The 20288-nt window shown below is 47.1% G+C and overlaps 2 protein-coding genes across 4 annotated transcripts in view; one reads left to right on the top strand and one right to left on the bottom strand.

Annotated features, from left to right (window-relative positions):
* Positions 1–20288, bottom strand: part of LOC135912008 (nose resistant to fluoxetine protein 6-like) — a 98407-nt gene that overhangs the window by 67103 nt on the left and 11016 nt on the right. The window lies entirely within an intron of this gene.
* LOC135912013 (uncharacterized) lies at positions 4859–19462 on the top strand. Of its 2 annotated transcripts, XM_065444402.1 has the most exons (5): positions 4859–4930; positions 15714–15789; positions 18697–18750; positions 18833–18902; positions 18985–19462. In XM_065444402.1, exons 2-5 carry the CDS (start codon positions 15783–15785, stop codon positions 19220–19222), a joined length of 369 nt encoding a protein of 122 aa, XP_065300474.1. In that variant the 5' UTR covers positions 4859–4930; positions 15714–15782; the 3' UTR covers positions 19223–19462. The 2 variants fall into 2 exon arrangements, with proteins under 2 accessions (XP_065300474.1, XP_065300473.1); XM_065444401.1 differs by lacking the exon at positions 4859–4930 and having other exon boundaries at positions 14057–15789.

Genomic DNA, 20288 nt, shown 5'->3' with positions numbered 1-20288 from the left:
AACAACGTTTTTGCTGTATACTAGCCCCTTTTGTACTGCGTTTCCAGCAAAACTGTTCAGCTTAAAAATTTGAGGTTCGCTGTACCTTTACATGAAATGCTATACAAGGTTCCTGTGAAAACATATTGTGTGTAAAGCAATAAAAAATTTATATAAGCACTAATAAAAATGGGCAAAACAATAGAAGTTTATGAATGAGTATTTTTTTTCCTTTTCAATGCAGAACAACAATATTTAGTGTTTTTCTAGGCTAGAGTGTACTTATCTATGTGAAGTTCTTTTGTGGCCTGATGAACAATTATATAGTTATTACTTCAAATAAGCAATTTATGGCTATACTTGTTCACGTATTACCGAAGCCTATGCGAAACTATTCAAGCTGAAACTCTGAAATTTTTAATAAACAAGCAGCAAGCCCATCCCTGGGAATCTACGAAGAAAAAATTGTCTTCTGTTGATTAAAGAATGTACAAGGGAGCAGTGAATTTAGGTTATCTTTCTGCTGGCCAAGTCCGTGCAAGCTGATGTTCTTTTTCATGTACACGCTAATTCACAACGAGCGCAGCACATTAGTAGAGCCATACTACGTCTTGTATTTACTAGCACTCACTAGTTTTACTAAGCATCGTTTGAAACGAAAGATTTCCGATAAATAATAAATCTCACAGGCGCTTTTTGCTGGTGGCGCCATCTGTGCAAATAAATATCAAGCTGTTTCACGTCAGTTTAAACAATATCCATAGCAAGCCCAAGGACTCGCGCCAGAAGTTCAAGACCATCCTCAAGAAAGCGACCGACTTGGCCGGCCCTGACAGCCGTCGGCGACTTCAACGCACCGTACGGCATCAAGGGTTACGTCTACGACACTACCAAGGGGCGCAACCTGTGGCAAGACGCCAACGAGATGGACCTCACTCTGGTCACTGACAAGGATTTTCCTACCCGCATCGGAAACTCCGTCACCAGGGACTCGACACCCGACCTCGCCTTCGTCAAGAGTGTAGAGCGTCGAGGACGTGGGCTGGGAGAACACCGCCATGGAGTTCGGCAGCGGCCACTACATTCTCGAGACCAACTTCAAGGTGTCTCGGAGTAGGGTCAGGGAATTCACGTTCATCGATTGGGACCATTTTCGCAAGATTCGCGAAGAACCCGAGAGAGACAGGCACCCGCCACTCTCGAAGAATGGTGCGAAGGCGTCCGGAACGACGCTTCCGTGGCTACCAAGAAAGTGGAAGCCGATCTCGACGTTGAGCGGATGGACAGCAGACTTTCCCACATGATCGAGGCCAAAAACGCCCTTATCCGCCGATGGAAGGATCAAAGGTTCAATCGCAGACTCCGAAAAAAGATCTCGGAGCTCAGCAAGGTCATCGATGACCACTGCAAGGCGCTATGCCAGCAGCAGTGGGACGAGCTCTGCGAATCCATCGACGGACAGATGCGCAACGGCAAATCCTGCGGTATGCTGAAGCACCTTCTCGAAGAAAGCGGCTCGAAGTCATATCAGAGGCAGACGTTGGTCCGGGCCCTTCACGAAGCCACCAGGTCTCACACGGTGGATGAGCTCGTCTCAAAACTCGTACAGAAGTACTTGCCCGTCCGTCGCGACGGAGATCCGGCGACCCAACACCCGGACTACCGAGGCCCTCCACGCTCCGAGCTCGACTAAGACTTCTCCGTTGCCGAGGTCAGACAGGCCATCTTCGCGCTCAACCGCAAGTCTGCGCCGGCTCCGGATGGAGTCTTTAACAGAATCTTGAGAAACCTCGACGACACGTCGTCTTTCTGACCGACAAGATCAACGAGTCCTGGAAGAACTGCGTTGTTACTGCAGAATGGAAGACAGCCTCCACGGCGCTCATGGCCAAGCCCGGCAACGCCCCGAACATCGAGAACCTCAGGCCGATTTCTCTAACCTCCTGCGTCGACAAGGTCATGGAGCGCGTCGTCCTCAAAAGGCTCAACGGGTACCTCGAAGACAACGAAGTTTGCACGTACAACATGATCGGCTTCCGAGCCGGACTCTCGACGCAGGATGCCATGAAACTAATCAAGCATCACATTGTGGATGGCCGTACCAGAGACGTCAAGGCTCTGCTCGGTCTGGACTTCGAGAAGGCTTTCGACAACGTGCTCCACACCTTCATCATCAAGACCATTTCAGACCTGCATCTCGGTTCCAGATTCCATAGCTAGGTCAGCTCTTTTCTAACGGACAGGAAGGCCAAAATTCGCATTGGAGACTTCCGCTCCGAAGATGTGCCCCTCGGGGGGTGGGGCACTCCTCAGGGCGCCGTCACCTCCCTCACACTGTTTAACATCTGTATGCTTGGTCTTTTCGAGAGGTTGGCACGCGTTGAGGACGTCAAGTACACCATCTACGCCAACGACATCACCATATGGTGCTCCGGCGGCTGCGAGGGCAGAGTCGAAGAAGCTATGCAGGCAGCGATCGACGTGATCGAGGAGTATCTCCACCCCACCGGACTTCAATGCTCCCCCGTAAAGTCGGGGCTTCTGCTTTACAAAAAAGAGAAGGGAGGCAGACCCAAAGACTGGAAGCCAGTCTCCGAAAGCAGCATCAGTCTTCGCACTTGTGACGGGGTGGTGATACCCAGCGTCGACGTTATTCGGGGCCTGGGCATGTTTGTTTAATTCAGCGGCGGGAACGGAACGGCTATCCGCAAGATCATCGCAAAGACGGACGGTGCTTTCCGCCTCGTTCGCAGAATCGCAAACCGGCACCGAGGCACGAAGGAAGATAATCTCCTCAGGCTGATCAATGCCTTAGTACTATGCCACTTCACGTACACGATTTCTAAGCACAATTGGCTCAGAGCGGAGCGAGACTAGCTCAACACTCACATCCGCAAAGTAGTCAAGAGGGCTTTCAGGCTACACATCAGGACCCATACCGAGGATCTCCTTAAGCTGGGGGTACCTAATATCACCGACGAGATTGCCTAAGCCCAAGAACGCGCGCAACTCGCTCGTCTGACCACCACAGCGGCAGATAAACGCATCCTTGGAGAGCTGGTTTACCACCCCCTGCGGGATTCCCGAATATCAGTACCCCGATCCCTAGGTGCATTCGAGACACGTTCGAAGAGGCCACCGTCCCTTAAACGTCCATCCCGTCCACAACGAGGGCAGACGCAAGGCCAGAGCAGCAGCAATCCTCAAACATATCAAGCAAGACGACATTAGAGCAAGCTTCGTCGACGCTGCAGAGTACAGCGATGGGAAGACCTTTGCCGTCGTTGTGGTCGACTCTAGCGGCAAGATTTCCAATAGGGCCTCCATTTGCACTTCAGACCACGGAGTCACCGAGCAAGCCGCCATCGCCCTCGCCTTGCTAGACGGTCGTGGGTCCGAGATCTATAGCGATTCCAAAACGGCAGTTAGGGTTCTTCAGAAGGGTTTCATCGCCAAGCAAGCTGCTAGTCTTCTTACAGGCTCGAGTCCATATACTATCACGCATCATTCGATTGACTGGTTTCTCGCTCACGTAGGGTCGGTCGAGGGTGCTCCCCCGAACCTCACTGAGCCTGCTCACAAGGCTGCGCGTGACCTCACCGACCGCGCTTCCTTTGTAAGGAACGCCGACTCCCCTCGTCCCTACAATCACAGGGACGCTGCCGCTACTCACAACGAGGTTATTAAATTCTTCTACATGTCTAGAAGGGTCTTTCCACCCCCTCACCCCAAGTTTAATAGGGCGCAAGCCGTTTCGCTTATGCTTCTGCAGACCAGCACGTATCCGTGTCTGTCCGTTCTCCACGAGGCTTACCCGGACGTGTATCGCGACGACGCCTGTCCCTCCTGCGGGCTGACCTCCACTCTAGCACACATGCTCTGGGAGTGCGGGTCCACATACCCCAAGTTCATCGAGGAGGAGTGGGACTCGCTTCTGCGTAGCCCCGCTCTAGAAAAGCAAATCCTGGCTGTCCGGCGTGCCCGCGACCGGGCCGGTGAGCTAGACCTGCCGGTCCCGACGTGGGACTAGCCGGGGGCGCGACGAGTTCGCGTCTTCGCCGGATGTGCTCTAAAGTTTCTTCACTCACTCACTCACGTCACGTGGTACTTTTTCATATTTCGCGGGCTTTCTTTGGAACGCGGAAAAAAAGGACCACGAGAGATATATCGGGTTGGAAACAATTTATTGAGAGGTTTATCAAGATGCTCTACAACTTTGCTCATCACACTTGGGGTCTGCAGCCAATACTTAAGAAGATTACTAATTAAACATAACTAATCCGTTAGTTAAGGGAAAAATAAAAGAAGCCTGAATAACGCTATGCCAGTGCCTATATTATGCATTCGGTTCAACTCGCGTACGGAGTGCCTTTCATTTCTAAAGCTGGATCAAGTTATGTGGGATATATATATATATTTCAAGGAAATGTTCTGTAGGTCCGGTGCATAGGTAATTGAATAAACGAAGGAGCACACTTACGAAAATTCCATTTTTAATGTTGTAACGTTTCGGCCGTGGCATGGCCTTCGTCAGAATATATATATATATATATATATATATATATATATATATATATATATATATATATATATATATATATATATATATATATATATATATATATTTCTCCGGTGAACTACGTAATCGAACCTCTGACGGGGCCCCTACGGACCTGCGTCGCCGAGGCCGCGAAATTGTGCACGTAGATGGGCTCAAGCCGTATCACGAGCCCTTCGTCCTCATGACGCCTTAGGCCTCCAATGCGGCTCCGTCTTCAGCGAGGGGGGAAGTTGTAAGGAAGAAGTGCGCCGTGCCGAGCTCCGCAGCCGGATCGCCAGTGCTACTGAAGTGGGGCTCGGGCTAGACGCTGTTCCCGGTGTGACTGGCTAAGCCTACACTGCTACGTCTTCCTGTCGGCCTCCTTCGTGTCGGGCTTCCTTGCCATAGCAGGTAATTTCACGTGCGACGCTAACAACTGAATCTATTTGCTCGAATGTTCTGTTTGTAAATTACAGTACGTTGCACAAATTGAAGCACCATTCAGATGCCACTTTAACAACCACAAATGTAATACTGCTATATAATCTCCCTAATCTTCCGCTATCAAAACACGTACTATCGTGAGCAATATGAGCAGGAACACGCGAACGCGCGGCAAATAGCCTTGAAACCGAGATTGAGCGATGCGCGGATGGCGCTGTCGAAAGCAGAGGGGAAAGGGGGACACTCTTCCGCTAACTGTTTGCACTCCCACCGGGCCTGTGTTTGTCGAAAACGGCAGCTTACAGTATTTCACTGGCCGCCGATAGCCGATAAGACTGTTACATGCACAGTGTCAGGATTGGGGGCTAAATCCCATCGTCCGTGGTCCTTTGCCAAGATTGGAGTACGGCATGAATTCGAAGGTAGCTGGCCCATGCCGTCGTCCAACTTATTTACGCTGAGATCGTTGATGAAGTGAAGAACTGTTTCTCATCGAGAACGAGGAAAAAGGGTTTATTTACAGAAATTAAATCAGTCTAACATGACTGCTTGAGAAAAAGAGTAACAGTCCCACATGACTGCATGAGAGAAGTGACTCAGTCTAACATGACTGCTCAAGAGAAGTGTCCTCAGCATTCGCACAACCACAGTTTTTATACACTCGATCCGCCGGTCATACGAGGCGGCGACTGTTCGTTTACTCATCACCAACTCGCCGCTGCTCTGCAGATCAGTTTACAGACACAAAGGCACACACATTCCGAAGCCTAAACGACGGCGTTGGCGGGGTGCCGTTCCGGGAACTATCGGTGCCGATCGAGGGTCGCTCGTTGTTTTGCGTCATGCAGAACCGTGAGAAGTCCCAAAATACGTCGTTCCCGCGGCAGCTTGTCCATGCGTGTCAAATCAGCTCCGCGTTGGGGAACTCCGGAAACATTGTTCAAACACCGAACTCGTTCCGTCACAATGTCGATGGGGCGGGTGGAAGGCGGCGGATTCCAGCGCAAAGGCCGCTTCTTCGAACGCCTCCCAGCTGCAGCGACGGAGAGGGGGAGGTGCGCGTCGTGTCGCCCTGTCGTAACTGTGTGGCAATCTTGTTTCGCAGCTCGCCATTCTTAACAACAGTAACTTGCAGCGAGTCATTTATTTTTCTTCACACTTTCTTTTTCTTTTCTTTTTTGAGAGAGCGCAGCTATTAGGCGCCCGTTCCTGTGCTTAGCTTATCTGCGGATGTATACCCCCACAGGACCTGATGTATATCTTATGGAGCGCATCGTGTCACGCATTCCGGACAGATAGCCAGACGCACAGATTTCCCAGGGAAGCTCTCAAATGTTTACGCTTCAAAATAGTGCGGCCATTGGCCACGCTACAGTGCACAAAGTTATCAGTAACCGCAATATCAGACAGCTTTATCAATGTACACTGTTGATGCGAAGTTGCGCACTTTGTATAAAGAGACACATGGCGGGGATTGCCAACAGTTAGTAGAACAGCATCCTCCTTTCCACTTTGTTTCCGACGGGGGCCGCCACGTATCGGATATAGCAGGGTTCGAGGCTATCTGACGCGCGCTCCTGTGTTCCCGCTCACGTTGCTCACCATAGTACGTATTCCGGGCCACTCATTTGATAACATCACCACAACAATCCTTCAATCTGGGTTTTGTTCTCACCCCGAAAGAGCGCTTCGAGTGTGGTATCTAATTCAGAAATTCGATGCGGTCACTTGTGGAATCAATGAAAGTGCTGGCAAACTTTCCTTCTTACCCGTTTAGTTTTAAAGCGAAAGCTTTTCTGGCCGCGAACTTGCGATTTCGCCATGGCGGTGCTCCAAGGAGGCACATGACGTCACAACGCGCGCCTCACCGCGGATATTTCTCTCTCTCTCTCGCTCCCTAGTCACTACTGCGCATGCGCCACTGGTAGCCCCGTGCCACAGGTGTTCCGCCACTGTGCATGCGCCGCGCCTAACCTTCGCCGCCGTTTGGTATGACGTCACACTACATTCCTCGTCATTGCGCTCGCCTCCGCTCGCTTCGCCAGCTGCATCGCATGCATGCCTGATAACATGTCGGAGTATTGAAAAGGAGAGCTCGCGTACGCCGCAACCACCGTTGAGGTGGCAGCATGGACGGCGACAATTCTGATAAGCAGGAGGAGGCCTGGAATCGACATCGGAACGGGATGAAGAGGAAACGAATCGCCCAGGAAACAGACGAACAGTGCGCCGAACGACTGGCTAAACGACGCAACATAGCTAGACAACCAGACTAACCTGGACTTGCAATCAAGATTAACCAAGGCTAACCATGCTATGTCTTAGCTTTAGCTACTTCACCCTGCAATGAAGTTTGCCTGTACATGTCGCGCCACCTAGCAGCGGTGATGAGCACCCGCGGGTAGGCCCTCACCGTCATTTCAGCATTGCCCGTGGTGCACTCAGACCCGGCTGAAAGTCTGCTTTTCCAATGGATTCACCGCAGCCTCTTGGCGGCTCCTACGTGAGAAGTGTGAACAAAAAGAACAAGCGCAGATACTGCTGCGTTAAGGATTGTCACAACCGCGAAGGGGATGTCGTTATCAAATTGTACCGCTTCCCTTCAAAACCGGGGGGAGCAACCCGGCGGCTGAAGTCGATCGTCGCAGTTCGTGTCGGTCTTGCCAATTTCTGCTAAAAGAACTAAGACTTAAATACAAAAACAAGAAAAATAAAAAATAACCAGCAGCGGCGTCCGTAAAAACACACAATAAAGCGTTCACTGCATAAAAATGCGTGGACTTATTCCCGCTCTTGTAAATCAGTTTAGATAAATGTTTAGCTCGTCTTCAAAACAAACGCGCAGTGGTTGTTACGTGTCGAATCTAGCTTCGTAAGCGCTCCGTGATAGAGCTTTGTACGCGCTGTGTTTCTTCCTGCGCCAAGATCAAGACGCGAATGCTGGAACCGAGCTCATTCGCGCCGATATTTTCTCGCGCTTAGGACAGACTTAAGGTTGGAGTACACTGCAGCACACGTCGAGTTTTCGAAAATTAGCATTTCTCTCACGCATGCTAGCGCACATTCAATCTTCACGTTGTTTAGTCTCAGCTGATTGCTCTCTATGATGCTTCTGCGGTAATGCCCTCTCACGTTCGAGCCCGAACAACATATATGCTCGAGGCACTTTCTCAACGGAGAAAAAAGCTCTTACCTGCCAATTCGCCAAAACCTCTACAATTGTGAGGTGCAAGGCACGCTCCAAGTAATGAAGCAACAAATGACAGTTCAAAGACGTCCGCGGCCATATTTGCTCCCTCAAGTGGCATAAAATAACGATTTGTTAACTCACTTTGAGTTCAACGCCGTAAGCATGCTTGCTTTCTTGTGACAAATACTTCGCGACCTGTGGTGGTTGCTTAGTGGCTATGGTGTTGGGCTGCTAAGCACGAGGTCGCGGGATTAAATCCCGGCCACGGCGGCCAATTTCGATGGGGTCGAAATACCAAACACGCGTGAAATTAGATTTAGGTCCACGTTAAAGAACCCCCAGGTAGTCCAAATTAATCCGGAGTCCCCCACCACGGCATGCCTCCTAATCAGATCGTGGTTTTTGGCCCCTAAAACACCATAATTTAAGTTATGCACCTCGCGGCGGTGATGTCCATGCTATTTACTTCTTTGACACGATATACATGGTTCTCGTCTTAAATTTGGCGTCCTCTCTCAAGCGTCGGTGGTCCAAAACGGGCCTGGATGTTTTTGATTGCCTTAAAACCGCAATTGAGAACGTACGACACGTTTTAAACGAGCGCCGCAAAAGCATGCCTCCGTAGCAGTGGCCGCCTCGGTGTTTCGCAGAACTGACACGGTGGCACTGACGGTCGAGCCGATCGCTGCGCCGCCTGACCATTGCAGGGAGCCGTGCTAAGCCACTGCCAATTTTTCTGACTCCTCACAAGTTTCAAGGTCCCTTATTATTAATAAAGTTTTCCTCTTCCTTCGACTTTCCCAGTGCTGCTGCTGCGGTGGGCTGCTGTCGCGCACACCGCCTCCGGGGATGGTTCAGAGAGTGAAAGGCGAAAGGAAGAACTCGTTTTCACCCCACTGCGTCGAATGTGCACAATGCCCTCTGGAACTCCCTGGCCGTCGCCACTTCAGCCGCTTGACAGCTGTAATTATCCGTGACTCCCTTCAGAAGAATTGTAGAAACTGCAGCGCTTCCCTTTCTACTAACGTGCGAGGCCAGAGGGGACGCACATAGAACTGCAGAAAGGAGAAGGACAGGGAGGAGAAGAGGCAGTTGCCATACAAGGGAAGGGGGGGGGGGACGTGAAAGGCATGCAAACGCTACTACTACACGACAGCGGTCGCGGGGAAACAGGATAAGCTTAAGTTCAAGGGACGGCGCAGTACGTTGCTGCTGTTTCTGAAAAATAAACGCCATACAAATATGTCAAGCGGGCAACTTACTAAGGGCGTGCAGAAGCAGAGCCGCATTAATTAAAGCGCACCGCAGAGTCCAGGAGTCACTACGGAAGCGGTCGACCATCCAACAAACACTTCTGTGCCCGCCGCGTAGCTTCGCGGATTTGCTCCGAATCGCGGCGGCCGCATTTCGACGAAGCGAAATAGAAAACGCACGTGCACTTAGCTTTTAAGACACGTAAAAGAGCATCACGGAGTCAAAATTAATCCGGACTCCGCCACTACGACTTGCCTCATAATCCCAGTGTGATTTTGGAACGTACAGCCCCATAATCCAATTCAAATTTAATACTTCTGCCACAATGTGATGTGCCATGTAAGGAAATGACAATGCTTAACCCTCTCAGAAGTTATAAAATATGGCGCAAAACAATGCCTCAAGCAAACACCTCTCCCAGTGTGTTCTGTGTACTACGCACACCAACAGCAGTGGTGCACGCAGGGTAACGTTTAACATCAACTCACCACTCTCGTGCTAGCCTAAACGTGAAGACATTAAGCTTCGCTAATCACCGCTAATTATCGTCAATCAAAGCATCCAGCGCGGATAACTTCGCTTACATCTATTCCCATAGTGCGTGGGATCTGCCTCTTCCTTCGACTTTCCCACTGCTGCTGCTGTCAGGCACACCGCGTCGGGAGGGTCATGGCATGTGCGTACATGGCAGGACCGAGTCAGAGGGGAAAGGAGATGCTAGAAATTCCTTTGCACCCCACCGCGTTGAATGTGCACAATGCCATCTGGAGCTCCCTGGCCGTCGCCATATTAGCCTCTTGACAGCTGCAATTATCCGTGACTCCCCTCAAAAGCAATTCAGAAACGGCAGCGTTTCCCCTTCTACTAAAGTGCGAGGCCAGAGGGGACGCACATAGAACTGTAGGAAGAAGCGGGGACAAGAAGTGCTTGCCATACAAGGGAAGGGGGGGGGGGGGGGGGAGGCGTGAAAGGCAAGCAAATCCTACTACTATAGGACAGCGGTCGCGGGGAAACTGACTAAGCTTAAGTTCAAGATACGCTACAGTACGTTGCTGCAATTTCTGAAAAATAAACATCATGCAAATATGTCAAGCGGATAAACTTCCCCGCGCGTGCAGAAGCAGAGCACGCAAGGTAACGTTTAACATCAGTTCACCACTCTCGTGTTAGCTTAAACGTTGAATAAATTAAGCTTTAGCCATTAACATCACCGCTAATGATCGTCAATCAAATTATCCAGCACGGAATGCTTCACTTACATCGATTCCCACTGTGCGTGAGATCTGCATGATTTTTAGATATGCATTTATCTCTATCGCTTTTGGTCGACACGATGTCAAAATGTGGGTACGCGCATTTCTAGCTGTCATACATCTCTACTTTTTGCTTTCTTCCTCTGTTTTTTTTTGCGTGTTGTGTGGCAGAACAACAGTTTGGTGCACCACTGAATAATTTTCGTACTTGCTTTATGAATTTCCTGATGGTTATAGATGATACATATCATAGGGCACGCTTATAAAATGGCATGTATATTTGCGTATTGTTTCATAGAAATTCTTGTGGGCCTGCTGCTATGTCCGTCGTCAAATAGTTTTCCCTTAAATTTTCCTTACTCTTCACACTGCAAAAAAAAAAAAAACAGCTTGGCCACAGACACATGTGGTACCACTTGTGCAAAGAGGGCGATGGGACGCAGCTTCGTTCAACACAGGGGTCAGTGGAGGTCACACTACAGGCCCCTTCTAACCAAGTGGGAGTATTGACCATATTCAAGGTCGCGTCAGCTGCCAACCCTGTCAAACCTGTTACCCCTCTCTACATTGCTGAATGTAATATAGACGACTGAATGTGCACCTGTTGACGGCTGGGTCCTCGGCTGTTCACGGTTGTTTTCGTTGACTTTGAGATGAGGCAGTGCACATGCTTGTATTCTTGACACCACTACATTTTTCATCTCTTTTTGACACGCCTAAGTTCCTAAAGTCTGTATTCACGCTGTTATTTCCTGTCGCTCGCTTCTTTCTCTTCTTACTGAGAAAATGTATTAAGTGCCGGATCCTGTGATTCTATGCTTCACTGTATATATATATACATATATATATATATATATATATATATATATATATATATATATATATATATATATATATATATATACTACAAACGCGTGCACGCACAATACTCCGCAAAAACCGTAATCTATGACCTCAAGCACGACGCCACTAAATATGCGCGTGCTTGTGGTTATAGACTACGTTTTCTTTTTTTAATCTCATTGTGTGTACGCGCAAGTTAGTATTCGCCTTTCTGTTTTTTCTCTCTCGTTTCTTTCTGTTTTTACGGAGAAAGATGTATAAATTAAACTGTGTTCGCTTGCAATCGCACTCTTGATGAAGGCCGGACCCCAGCCGAAACGTTAAAACATTAAAAATGCAATTTTCGTAAGTGTGCTCCTTCGTTTCTTCAACTATATATATATATATATATATATATATATATATATATATATATATATATATATATATATATATATATATATATATATATATATATATATATATATATATATATATATATAGGGTGTTTCAGCGAACACTTCAAAAAAATATTGAAAGGTTGCCTGTTGAGATATCACAATTCTAGTTGACGAAGCGGCAGACAATTTGTTAAGAAAACGTCGTTTCATGCACTGAAGCACACAAGTAACCGGAACGCTAATGCATTTCTCCGCGAAGTTCGGGAATTTATATCTCGAAACTGGTGTCATCTTGAACATTCGTTCCAAGTGGATCCGCCTTGCGAAGTCCACTGCTAGAATTTGTAAATTGCAATATGGGTCATAGGATCATTAGCTTAAATGTTAATTAGTAAATTCTTGTTAATTAGGCAATTCGAATTTAAATTTATTGTGCAAGTAGTGTCCGCCGCTTCGAGTAGACCAGCTCATAAACTAAAATTGAGCTATCTTCCACAGACAACATTTAAAAAATTTTGAAAGTGTTCGCTGAAACACCCTGTGTGTGTGTGTGTGTGTGTGTGTGTGCGCGCGCGCGCGCGCGTGTGCGTGTGTGGTAAGACACTGAAAAAAAAAACCACGTCATAGGGCCAGAAATCCGCAGCGACAACGCCTTAATACGATGCAGACAAACAGCAGTGCTGCACGCAAGGTAACGTTTAACATTAACTCTAGTGTTGGAGTAAACGTTGAAGAAATGAAACCTTCGGCGTCAACATCAGCGCTAATTATCGTCAATTAAAGCAAACAACACAGAAAGCTTCTCTTACATTGACTCCTACGGTGCGTGGGATCTGCATAATATTTTTTTTATTTCGCCCCCGTCGAAATGCGGCTGCCGTGGTCGGGATCAAATTCGCGACCTTCGAAGTTTTGATTTTTCGTGCGACCGCGTCCGTAGTGTCGCCTAGGCCCTCCGGGGCGCTTTAATGCGGTTCAGCTTCTGCACGCCCTGCGTAAGTTGGCGGCCTGACAAATTTGTATGGTGCGCATTTTTCAGAAATAGCAGAAACGTACCGTACACCTTCTTCCCTCTGCACTTGCACGTTTTTGCACGCATTGCAAATTTCTGCAATGCTTTTTCGGGGGGCCACAGATAATTGCAGCTGTCAAGAGGCTAATGTGGCGACGCCCACGGAGCTCGAGAGGCCATTCTGCACATTGACGTGGTTCAAAGGTCAAACCAGTTTATCGGGTCTCCTTTCTTCGCTGCCACCCTCTTTCCATGCATATGCACGCCCTGAACCGCTTCGGCCACGCGCAGGTGCAGCGATTGGCTACTGCTCTCCTCCTCACCCCTGCCTCGGCAATATGCAGCTCTGGACTCATACAGACCGGTATCACTGACCTCGTGTGCAGCGAAGCTAATGGAGAAGATGGCGTGCACAAGACTCACTTGGTATGTCGAGGAGGGTCGAAAACTACCATCGTGCATGACTGGGTTTCGGCAGCGTCTAAGCGCTCAAGACAATGTACTGGACCTTCTAAGCCACATAGAGCATTACAGTGCGGATGGCCTGTCGACACTTGCTGTTTTCATGGATGTTTCTAAGGCTTACGACTACGTGTCTCAAAGAGCCATCATCAGCCAGTTGCAAGTTATAGGCGTCACGGGTCATCTCTTGCACTTCATACATACGTTCCTCAATGATCGTCGCATCAGAGTTCGTCTTGGCGACACTTTGAGTGATGAAATACGTATATTTCGTGGTGTGCCACAGGGGAGTGTTTTATCTCCCTTATTATTTAACATTGCCATGAGTAGCCTCCCAACAGTACTAAACCATCGAACACCAGTGAAGATATCTATATATGCCGATGATATCTGCATTTGGGTCTCCGGCTACCAGCACCGCCGCCTTGCACGAATAGCCCAGGGAGCAGTAAAAGCCATTCAGGGCCACTTGGCAACGATTGGATTATCACTATCAGCAGAAAAATCATCATTCGTACTATTTCCTGGAGTGAAAAGAAAATCTACACGTTTGACGCTGAATTTGGACGGATACCAGATTCGACAAGTCACCAACGTCCGATTTCTGGGCGTTACCTTAGACCACAGGCTACTCTGGCGCCGCGGTGTTGACCACGTTGTGGCGTCATCTACACGTTTGACGCTGAATTTGGACGGATACCAGATTCGACAAGTCACCAACGTCCGATTTCTGGGCGTTACCTTAGACCACAGGCTACTCTGGCGCCGCGGTGTTGACCACGTTGTGGCGTCATCGTCACCCAGGCTACACGTGCTCAAGCGAGTCGCTGGCATACGCTGGGGCAACCACCCGACGTCCATGCTACGGCTACATACAGCGTTGGTTACAAGTCGAATCCTGTATCAGCTACCTCTGATGTCACCCTCAGACAGCCAATACGAGCGCTTAGAAGCCATCCACAGAAAAGGTATCCGACTTTGCCTTGGAGTCCCTCAGCCAGCGTCAAACAAGAAAGTGCTCTACGAAGCTGAGTCACGCCCTCTACGACTTCAGGCTTCCCAGGCTCTGATGATCCAGCTCCTACGATTGAGTGAGTCTACGCCCGGTAGAGCGCTCTTACGACGTATAGGTAACAGGCCGCGCTCACATTTTTATGCAGCATTGAACACGCTTCGCGTATTAGGATTGCGCTGCTCGAGACAAAGGGAAAGGATAGAACCACCCTGGACATTCGAGGACATCATATGCAACTTAAGTGTACCACGATTGCAATCAAAGAGCTGCATTCCATCTGCAGAAGCCAAGTCATTAGTCCTGGAACACCTGAACACGATTTACCCGAGTCACCTACAAGTATACACAGATGGCTCTGTCAAGGCAGACGAAGACCGCTGTGCAGCTGCATTCTATATTCCCTCTCTAAGATATACGTGGTCTGGCCGTCTGGACTGTATAGCCTCGTCGACAGTTGTGGAAGGCGCAGCAATAGCTTCTGCTCTGCGCAAATTAAAGACTTTGCCTCCGCAGAATGTGGTTGTCCTTACGGACTCAAAGGCCGCATTACAACAAATATACCGTGGTTTGCCATCCCTCAAGTTCCCACGCAAATCACTAGCCATCGTGAAAGAGCTCAACAACAAAGGCTTCACAGTAAAGTTTCAATGGATTCCTTCCCACATTGGTATCTCAGGAAACGAAAAAGCTGATGCGCTTGCATACGCCGCGCTCTATCATCCTCCCAAAATCAAGGCCCCAAAGAGTAATCAAGTGCAAAAATCTGACATTCGAAATCACTTTGCGTCGCTTTGGGTTCCACCGCATATGCCCTGCGTAACCAAGCGATTGCACCGAGAGGAAGCCACACTTCTATATCGAATAAGGACAGGATCTGCAAATACACCGGCCTGGTTATTTAAAACGGGGCGAATCAATTCTCCGAACTGTTCGGCATGCAACGAGACAGGAGACATTGAGCACTTTTTGTGGTCCTGCCAGCAATTCCAAGATGAAAGAGACACTCTCCTGAAGAATCTACAAAGCAAGAACCTTCCGCATGCGCGCCTGCAACACCTTATATTTCCCGCGGGATCAGTTATAGCCCGAAAAGAAACTTCACGTCTCCTCATCGAGTTTTTAAGAGAGACTGGTTTGAAGGACACATGGTGAAACCCTTCAGCGGTATTGTGCGAGACGCTCGGGCGGAGCAATTGCCGGCCTTGTTCGCCAGGCTAAACCCGCCTGTTGCTACAATTCACCACCACCACCACCACCACGGCAATATAAGGCCCCGATGGCTCGGGTGGCTGCCATTCTGTTTTCGAGAAAATGCTAGGACAGCAACCAACGCCTTTGCAGGTGGTACCGCGCCGTGGTGCCGCAGGAACTCCTAAACCGAGGAACGCATTGGTTTCCACAGATTCCCCAATGACAGGTATGCATGCAAGTTATATTCTGCCTTTTGTGAATTGGCAAATTTGTTATAATTGCTTTTTAGTGATTTCATTTGCAGTGTCGCGTAATGAGTGTGTCAGGGGGGGTAAACATGCCACATTACCGGTAAACATTACCGGTACCTCTCTGGGTTGGTTCTCATGCAAAGCCTAGTAAGCTCTCATAATAATGATCGCCTGCAATTACATATTCACGACGTCGACGTTTCCAGCCTGAGCAAAGAGGAAGCTTTAGTTCAGGGGCTCCTACGTAAATACTTACGGGAATAGAGAAATCGTTCACTGTCACAAATTTTATGAGGTTTGCTCTTCTTTAAAAAAAAGCAGTAAACATTTAGTGACTGTCGTAAGCATATTTTTAAAATCAAGATGAATATAAAGTGATGCCACACTTCTGCAAACTGCACCTAATGGTACATCTAAAGCGGATAACTTAATATATGGATTTATATCTTACGTGAATTTCTTGCAATGTTTAAGAGAGTTTTGCAAAAGTCCTGCTCGCATACTAGCAGTGTATTTGAGAGCAATGAGTAACGCATCGATTCTGTCCGCTTAAGATGCCAAACGGATGCAGCTGACAGCACGACGATTGGAATTTCAGTGAAAAATTTCTGGCTCTAAATAAAAATTACGCTTTTCAAAGTCACTAGAATTTAATTTTATCTCTAAACTGTAACACCTTGCTTTCAAATGGGTCCCGCGGCTGTATCAAACGTATTTCTGCGCTCTACGTGTCGGAGTTGGACCTGGGCGAAAGCGCTTCGATATTGGCGTGCGGAACAGGTGGGGAATTTTTCGGCGCGTAGTTAAGGGGTCATTTCGTTTGTGACTGCAGGAAAATTCTGCGTGAATTCGCAAATTGGCGTCGTCATAAGCACTGCATGGACGGTTATAGATACTGGAAATAGTTTTTTTTTTCCGCCTGGGTGTCTGAAAATTGACACAATGTCAATTTTCTCAAACGTAGCATTTCTGCTTCAGTGACTGCGCCGCGACAATATATCGCAGAGGCATATGTAACACAGTTATGGAATTTCCATTCTGTAAGGGCTGCTCCAGCAGACGTCTCGCGCTTGTTCCGCCACTGATTAACCTTGTAGTTCATTTAATTGGGAGGTAATTATTGATTGTTACCCCCCCCCCCTCAAAAAAAAAAATAGTCAGCTTACCCACTTTTGCATTTTGTGCGTCATTGTGACGTCATGCATTTCAGTATGGTTTCTAGTTGTGAAATATGCAGGGTGCGGTCTGTGTTGTACAAAGCTTTTTTTTTTTTATCAGTGGCGGTTTAGCGCTAAATGCGATAGAAGTGCGTTAGCATTTCGTCGCACCTGACGGTGGCCCAGAGCTGAGCACCGTTAGTTGCACAACATATAGTTTTTTTTTTTTTTTTTGCACCAGAGTTTTATAAATTGCCTGTGGCAGATAACACAATTCTAACCCTTAATCCAAATTACTGGCGGAGGTGGCCATTATTTATACGAGAAATCAACATGCTTACTTATTTGAATTATTGACATAGTTATGCTAATTAACTTCCTAATTAATTTATAATAGGAACATATTTCATATCTACGAATATGATAGACATATCGACTTGGAACGAATTATGTGGATGGTAGCGCTTTCGAGATATGCGCCGTCATAGTTACTGTCAAACTGCGCTGTTGTTACACTTACTCGTTTAAGAAAACGCTGTTTTATGCATTGAAGCCCGAAAGAAAGGGATCGCCGATGCGTTTCGTTGGGCAATTTGAAAATTATCTCGTATTTTCATCCACTTTCATTTTCACTTATTTATCATTTCTTTACTTCAATGAAGAACTGTATCTAATATCCCCTATGCTGTCATTCGTGTCAATTGTTTGTTGACTTCTCATAATTTAAATATATATACATATATATATATATGAGTGTTTATATATGTATATATATATATATATATATATATATATATATATATATATATATATATATATATATATATATATATATATATATATATATATATATATATATATATATATGTATATATATATGTATATATATTTAAATTATGAGTATATAATTTAAATATATATACATATATATATATATGAGTGTTTATATATGTATATATATATATATATATATATATATATAATATATATATATATATATATAGTCCCCAATCATAACAAACCAACAGGCATGCACAGCAAAGGGGAACTTGTTTGTACTTATTCATTGCAGTAAAGAAATGACAGAGGGTATGAAGTGGCCGCCGATGGGGTACGAATCCACGTCTTCGCATTACGCGTGCGATGTTGTTACGAATTGAGCTACCGCGGCGCCTTTTTCCCATCCATTTACTGGATGGTAAAGTATGGGATCTGTCGTGTCCCTAGTGTTGTTGATAACAGTGATAGAAATTCGCCATACTGAACAGCAGCAACCGTCTGCGCCCGGGGACTCGCACGCGGGAATGCAATCAGTTAGGGTGCACGGCTTGGGGACAGATGGCAATTTGCAATGAAGAAACAAAGGGTCTGTGGCGTAATGGATGTCTATTTATTGAGTATATGCCGTGTGTTTATAAGAAGACTTTCAGTTATACTTAAAACTTATTAGACTTATTTTAAAATTAAAGGACTGAGCTGTGGTGAGCATGCGGTGACGAATAATACGACGCGATTAGTCGCTAATTAAGAAAAACTTTAATATCAGCGAAAAACTATTACTCAGCTGCATTCAAGTGATTTCACTGTTGCTTTCGGGTGCTGTAACATCCTGGCTTCAATGAAGGTTATTATTTTTTGAGCCAGAGTTCCCGGTACTTACGCTAGCTGTGTTACTGACCCTCTTGCCTGTGCTGTATCTCATGTGTTACTGTTCTGCCTCAACAGAGCCTGTACCACGCACTTCTCACGGGGTTCTCCAGCAGCCAGCCGTCGCTAGAGGTGCGTTCAGAGCCGGTGTGCGGCTAAGGGCCGACCTTGCCTGTGTTCTTGCATCTTATGTTTTACTGTTCTGTCCCAACAGAGCCCACACCAAGCACGCCTCGACCCAGTCAGCTGACCAAGCTGCACGACCCAGCCAGCCGTCGCTCAAGGTGTGTACAGAGCTGGTGTGCGGCTAATTGCTGACATTCTTGCCTGTGCTGTATCTTATGTGTTACTGATCTGCCCCAACAGGATCTGCACCATGCACACCTTCATCACAGGAGACCCAATCTACGCTAACAGAAAGGGGTCGGAGCCGAATTCGCAAGGCTTTAACGCGACGAACACAGAAGCGGATGCCGAAGTACTTGGATTGGATATCGAAGTGGTGGCGTCAGCCTGTAGCTTTCACGACATGTGCCGGCGCAGTTCATTCAGGACCCATTTTAGGTTTACTCGAGAACTTGTAAGGACTGTGGTCCCTATGTAAAGGCATTGATTTGTGATCAAGCAAGGTGCACTTGGGACAGCACTCGGAATAACCTCACAGGATCCTTTTTTTTTTAATGGATGGGGCAAAAATATACTTTTTGATACTCCGCACTTGTTGAAATGTACTAGAGACAACTTGCGGAAATATGACCTCCACATTGGGAAGGATGTTGTTTCATGAAAACAAATACTCAGAATATACGAGTCCACCCATCACGTCAAACTGAATATTTCTACCAAAAATCACTGACAGGCATTTGTACCAAACTCCTTTCGGCAACATGAAGGTAAAATTTGCCTCGCAAGTATTAACAGTGTGTATTTGGTCCTTTAGTCATTCATATTGCTTTAAACGTCCTGTCTCCCACTGCCACACACACCGGCAGCTTTATAAAAAGGATGGACAAGCTGGCGGATGCCTTGAACAGCTTCGCAGTGCGCATAAAAGAGCGGAAAGTGAGACGCCGTTAACTCATCCACAGAGCACATTGAATTGACGAGCTTTGGATTAACTCCTGGAAGTTCGATTGCCTTCGCCAACCTAGGACTATATTTGGATGGCGGATCAGAATCAAAGTAATCTTGTTGCTTTGGCAAGATCTCCAGCAATCTTTAATTTTCAGTTCTTGTAGACACGGCGACCTGAATCGCGATCCCCTTGAGATTATGTTCGGGCTCATTCAGCAGCAGCACGGTTACAATGAACCTCAAAATGTCTATGATAGGATGTCAAACCCATCTTCGAAAGTACTTCTATTTTGTATAGGGCTCATAGCAAGATGACAAGGGAGATTGTGGAGGCTTATGAAATTGCAAAGTTAGAAGAAAGGTGCGTGAGCAAGCCATAAGTGTCGCTATCTGAAAGAGAGATACGATTGCTCGTTTTATCGCTGTAACTTTTGCAGTGTACTATTTGATCATGCCTTAGACACGTGCACGACTCATCGACATGCACCACTGGATGTTCTTTTTTTTTGTCTCGTTTGTTTCCGCTCGTTCGTTATATATTTATCGACACGTGCGAAAATAAAATCTATAGTTGAAAGTAGTGCTGTCTCTGTGTG

The sequence above is a fragment of the Dermacentor albipictus genome, chromosome 1, assembly GCF_038994185.2.
Source record: "Dermacentor albipictus isolate Rhodes 1998 colony chromosome 1, USDA_Dalb.pri_finalv2, whole genome shotgun sequence".
Taxonomy (NCBI): Eukaryota; Metazoa; Arthropoda; class Arachnida; order Ixodida; family Ixodidae; genus Dermacentor; species Dermacentor albipictus.
Note: the sequence above shows the minus strand (reverse complement) of the source record. Positions and strands in the feature narration are given on the sequence as shown.

Excerpts from the sequence above, each read along its gene's own strand:
- LOC135912013 (XM_065444401.1), top strand. The coding sequence starts at position 15,684 with ATGCTAGGACAGCAACCAACGCCTTTGCAGGTGGTACCGCGCCGTGGT. Across the intron at positions 15,790-18,696 it reads CACAGATTCCCCAATGACAG|AGCCTGTACCACGCACTTCT; the intron begins GTATGCATGCAA and ends CTGCCTCAACAG. Across the intron at positions 18,751-18,832 it reads GCAGCCAGCCGTCGCTAGAG|AGCCCACACCAAGCACGCCT; the intron begins GTGCGTTCAGAG and ends CTGTCCCAACAG.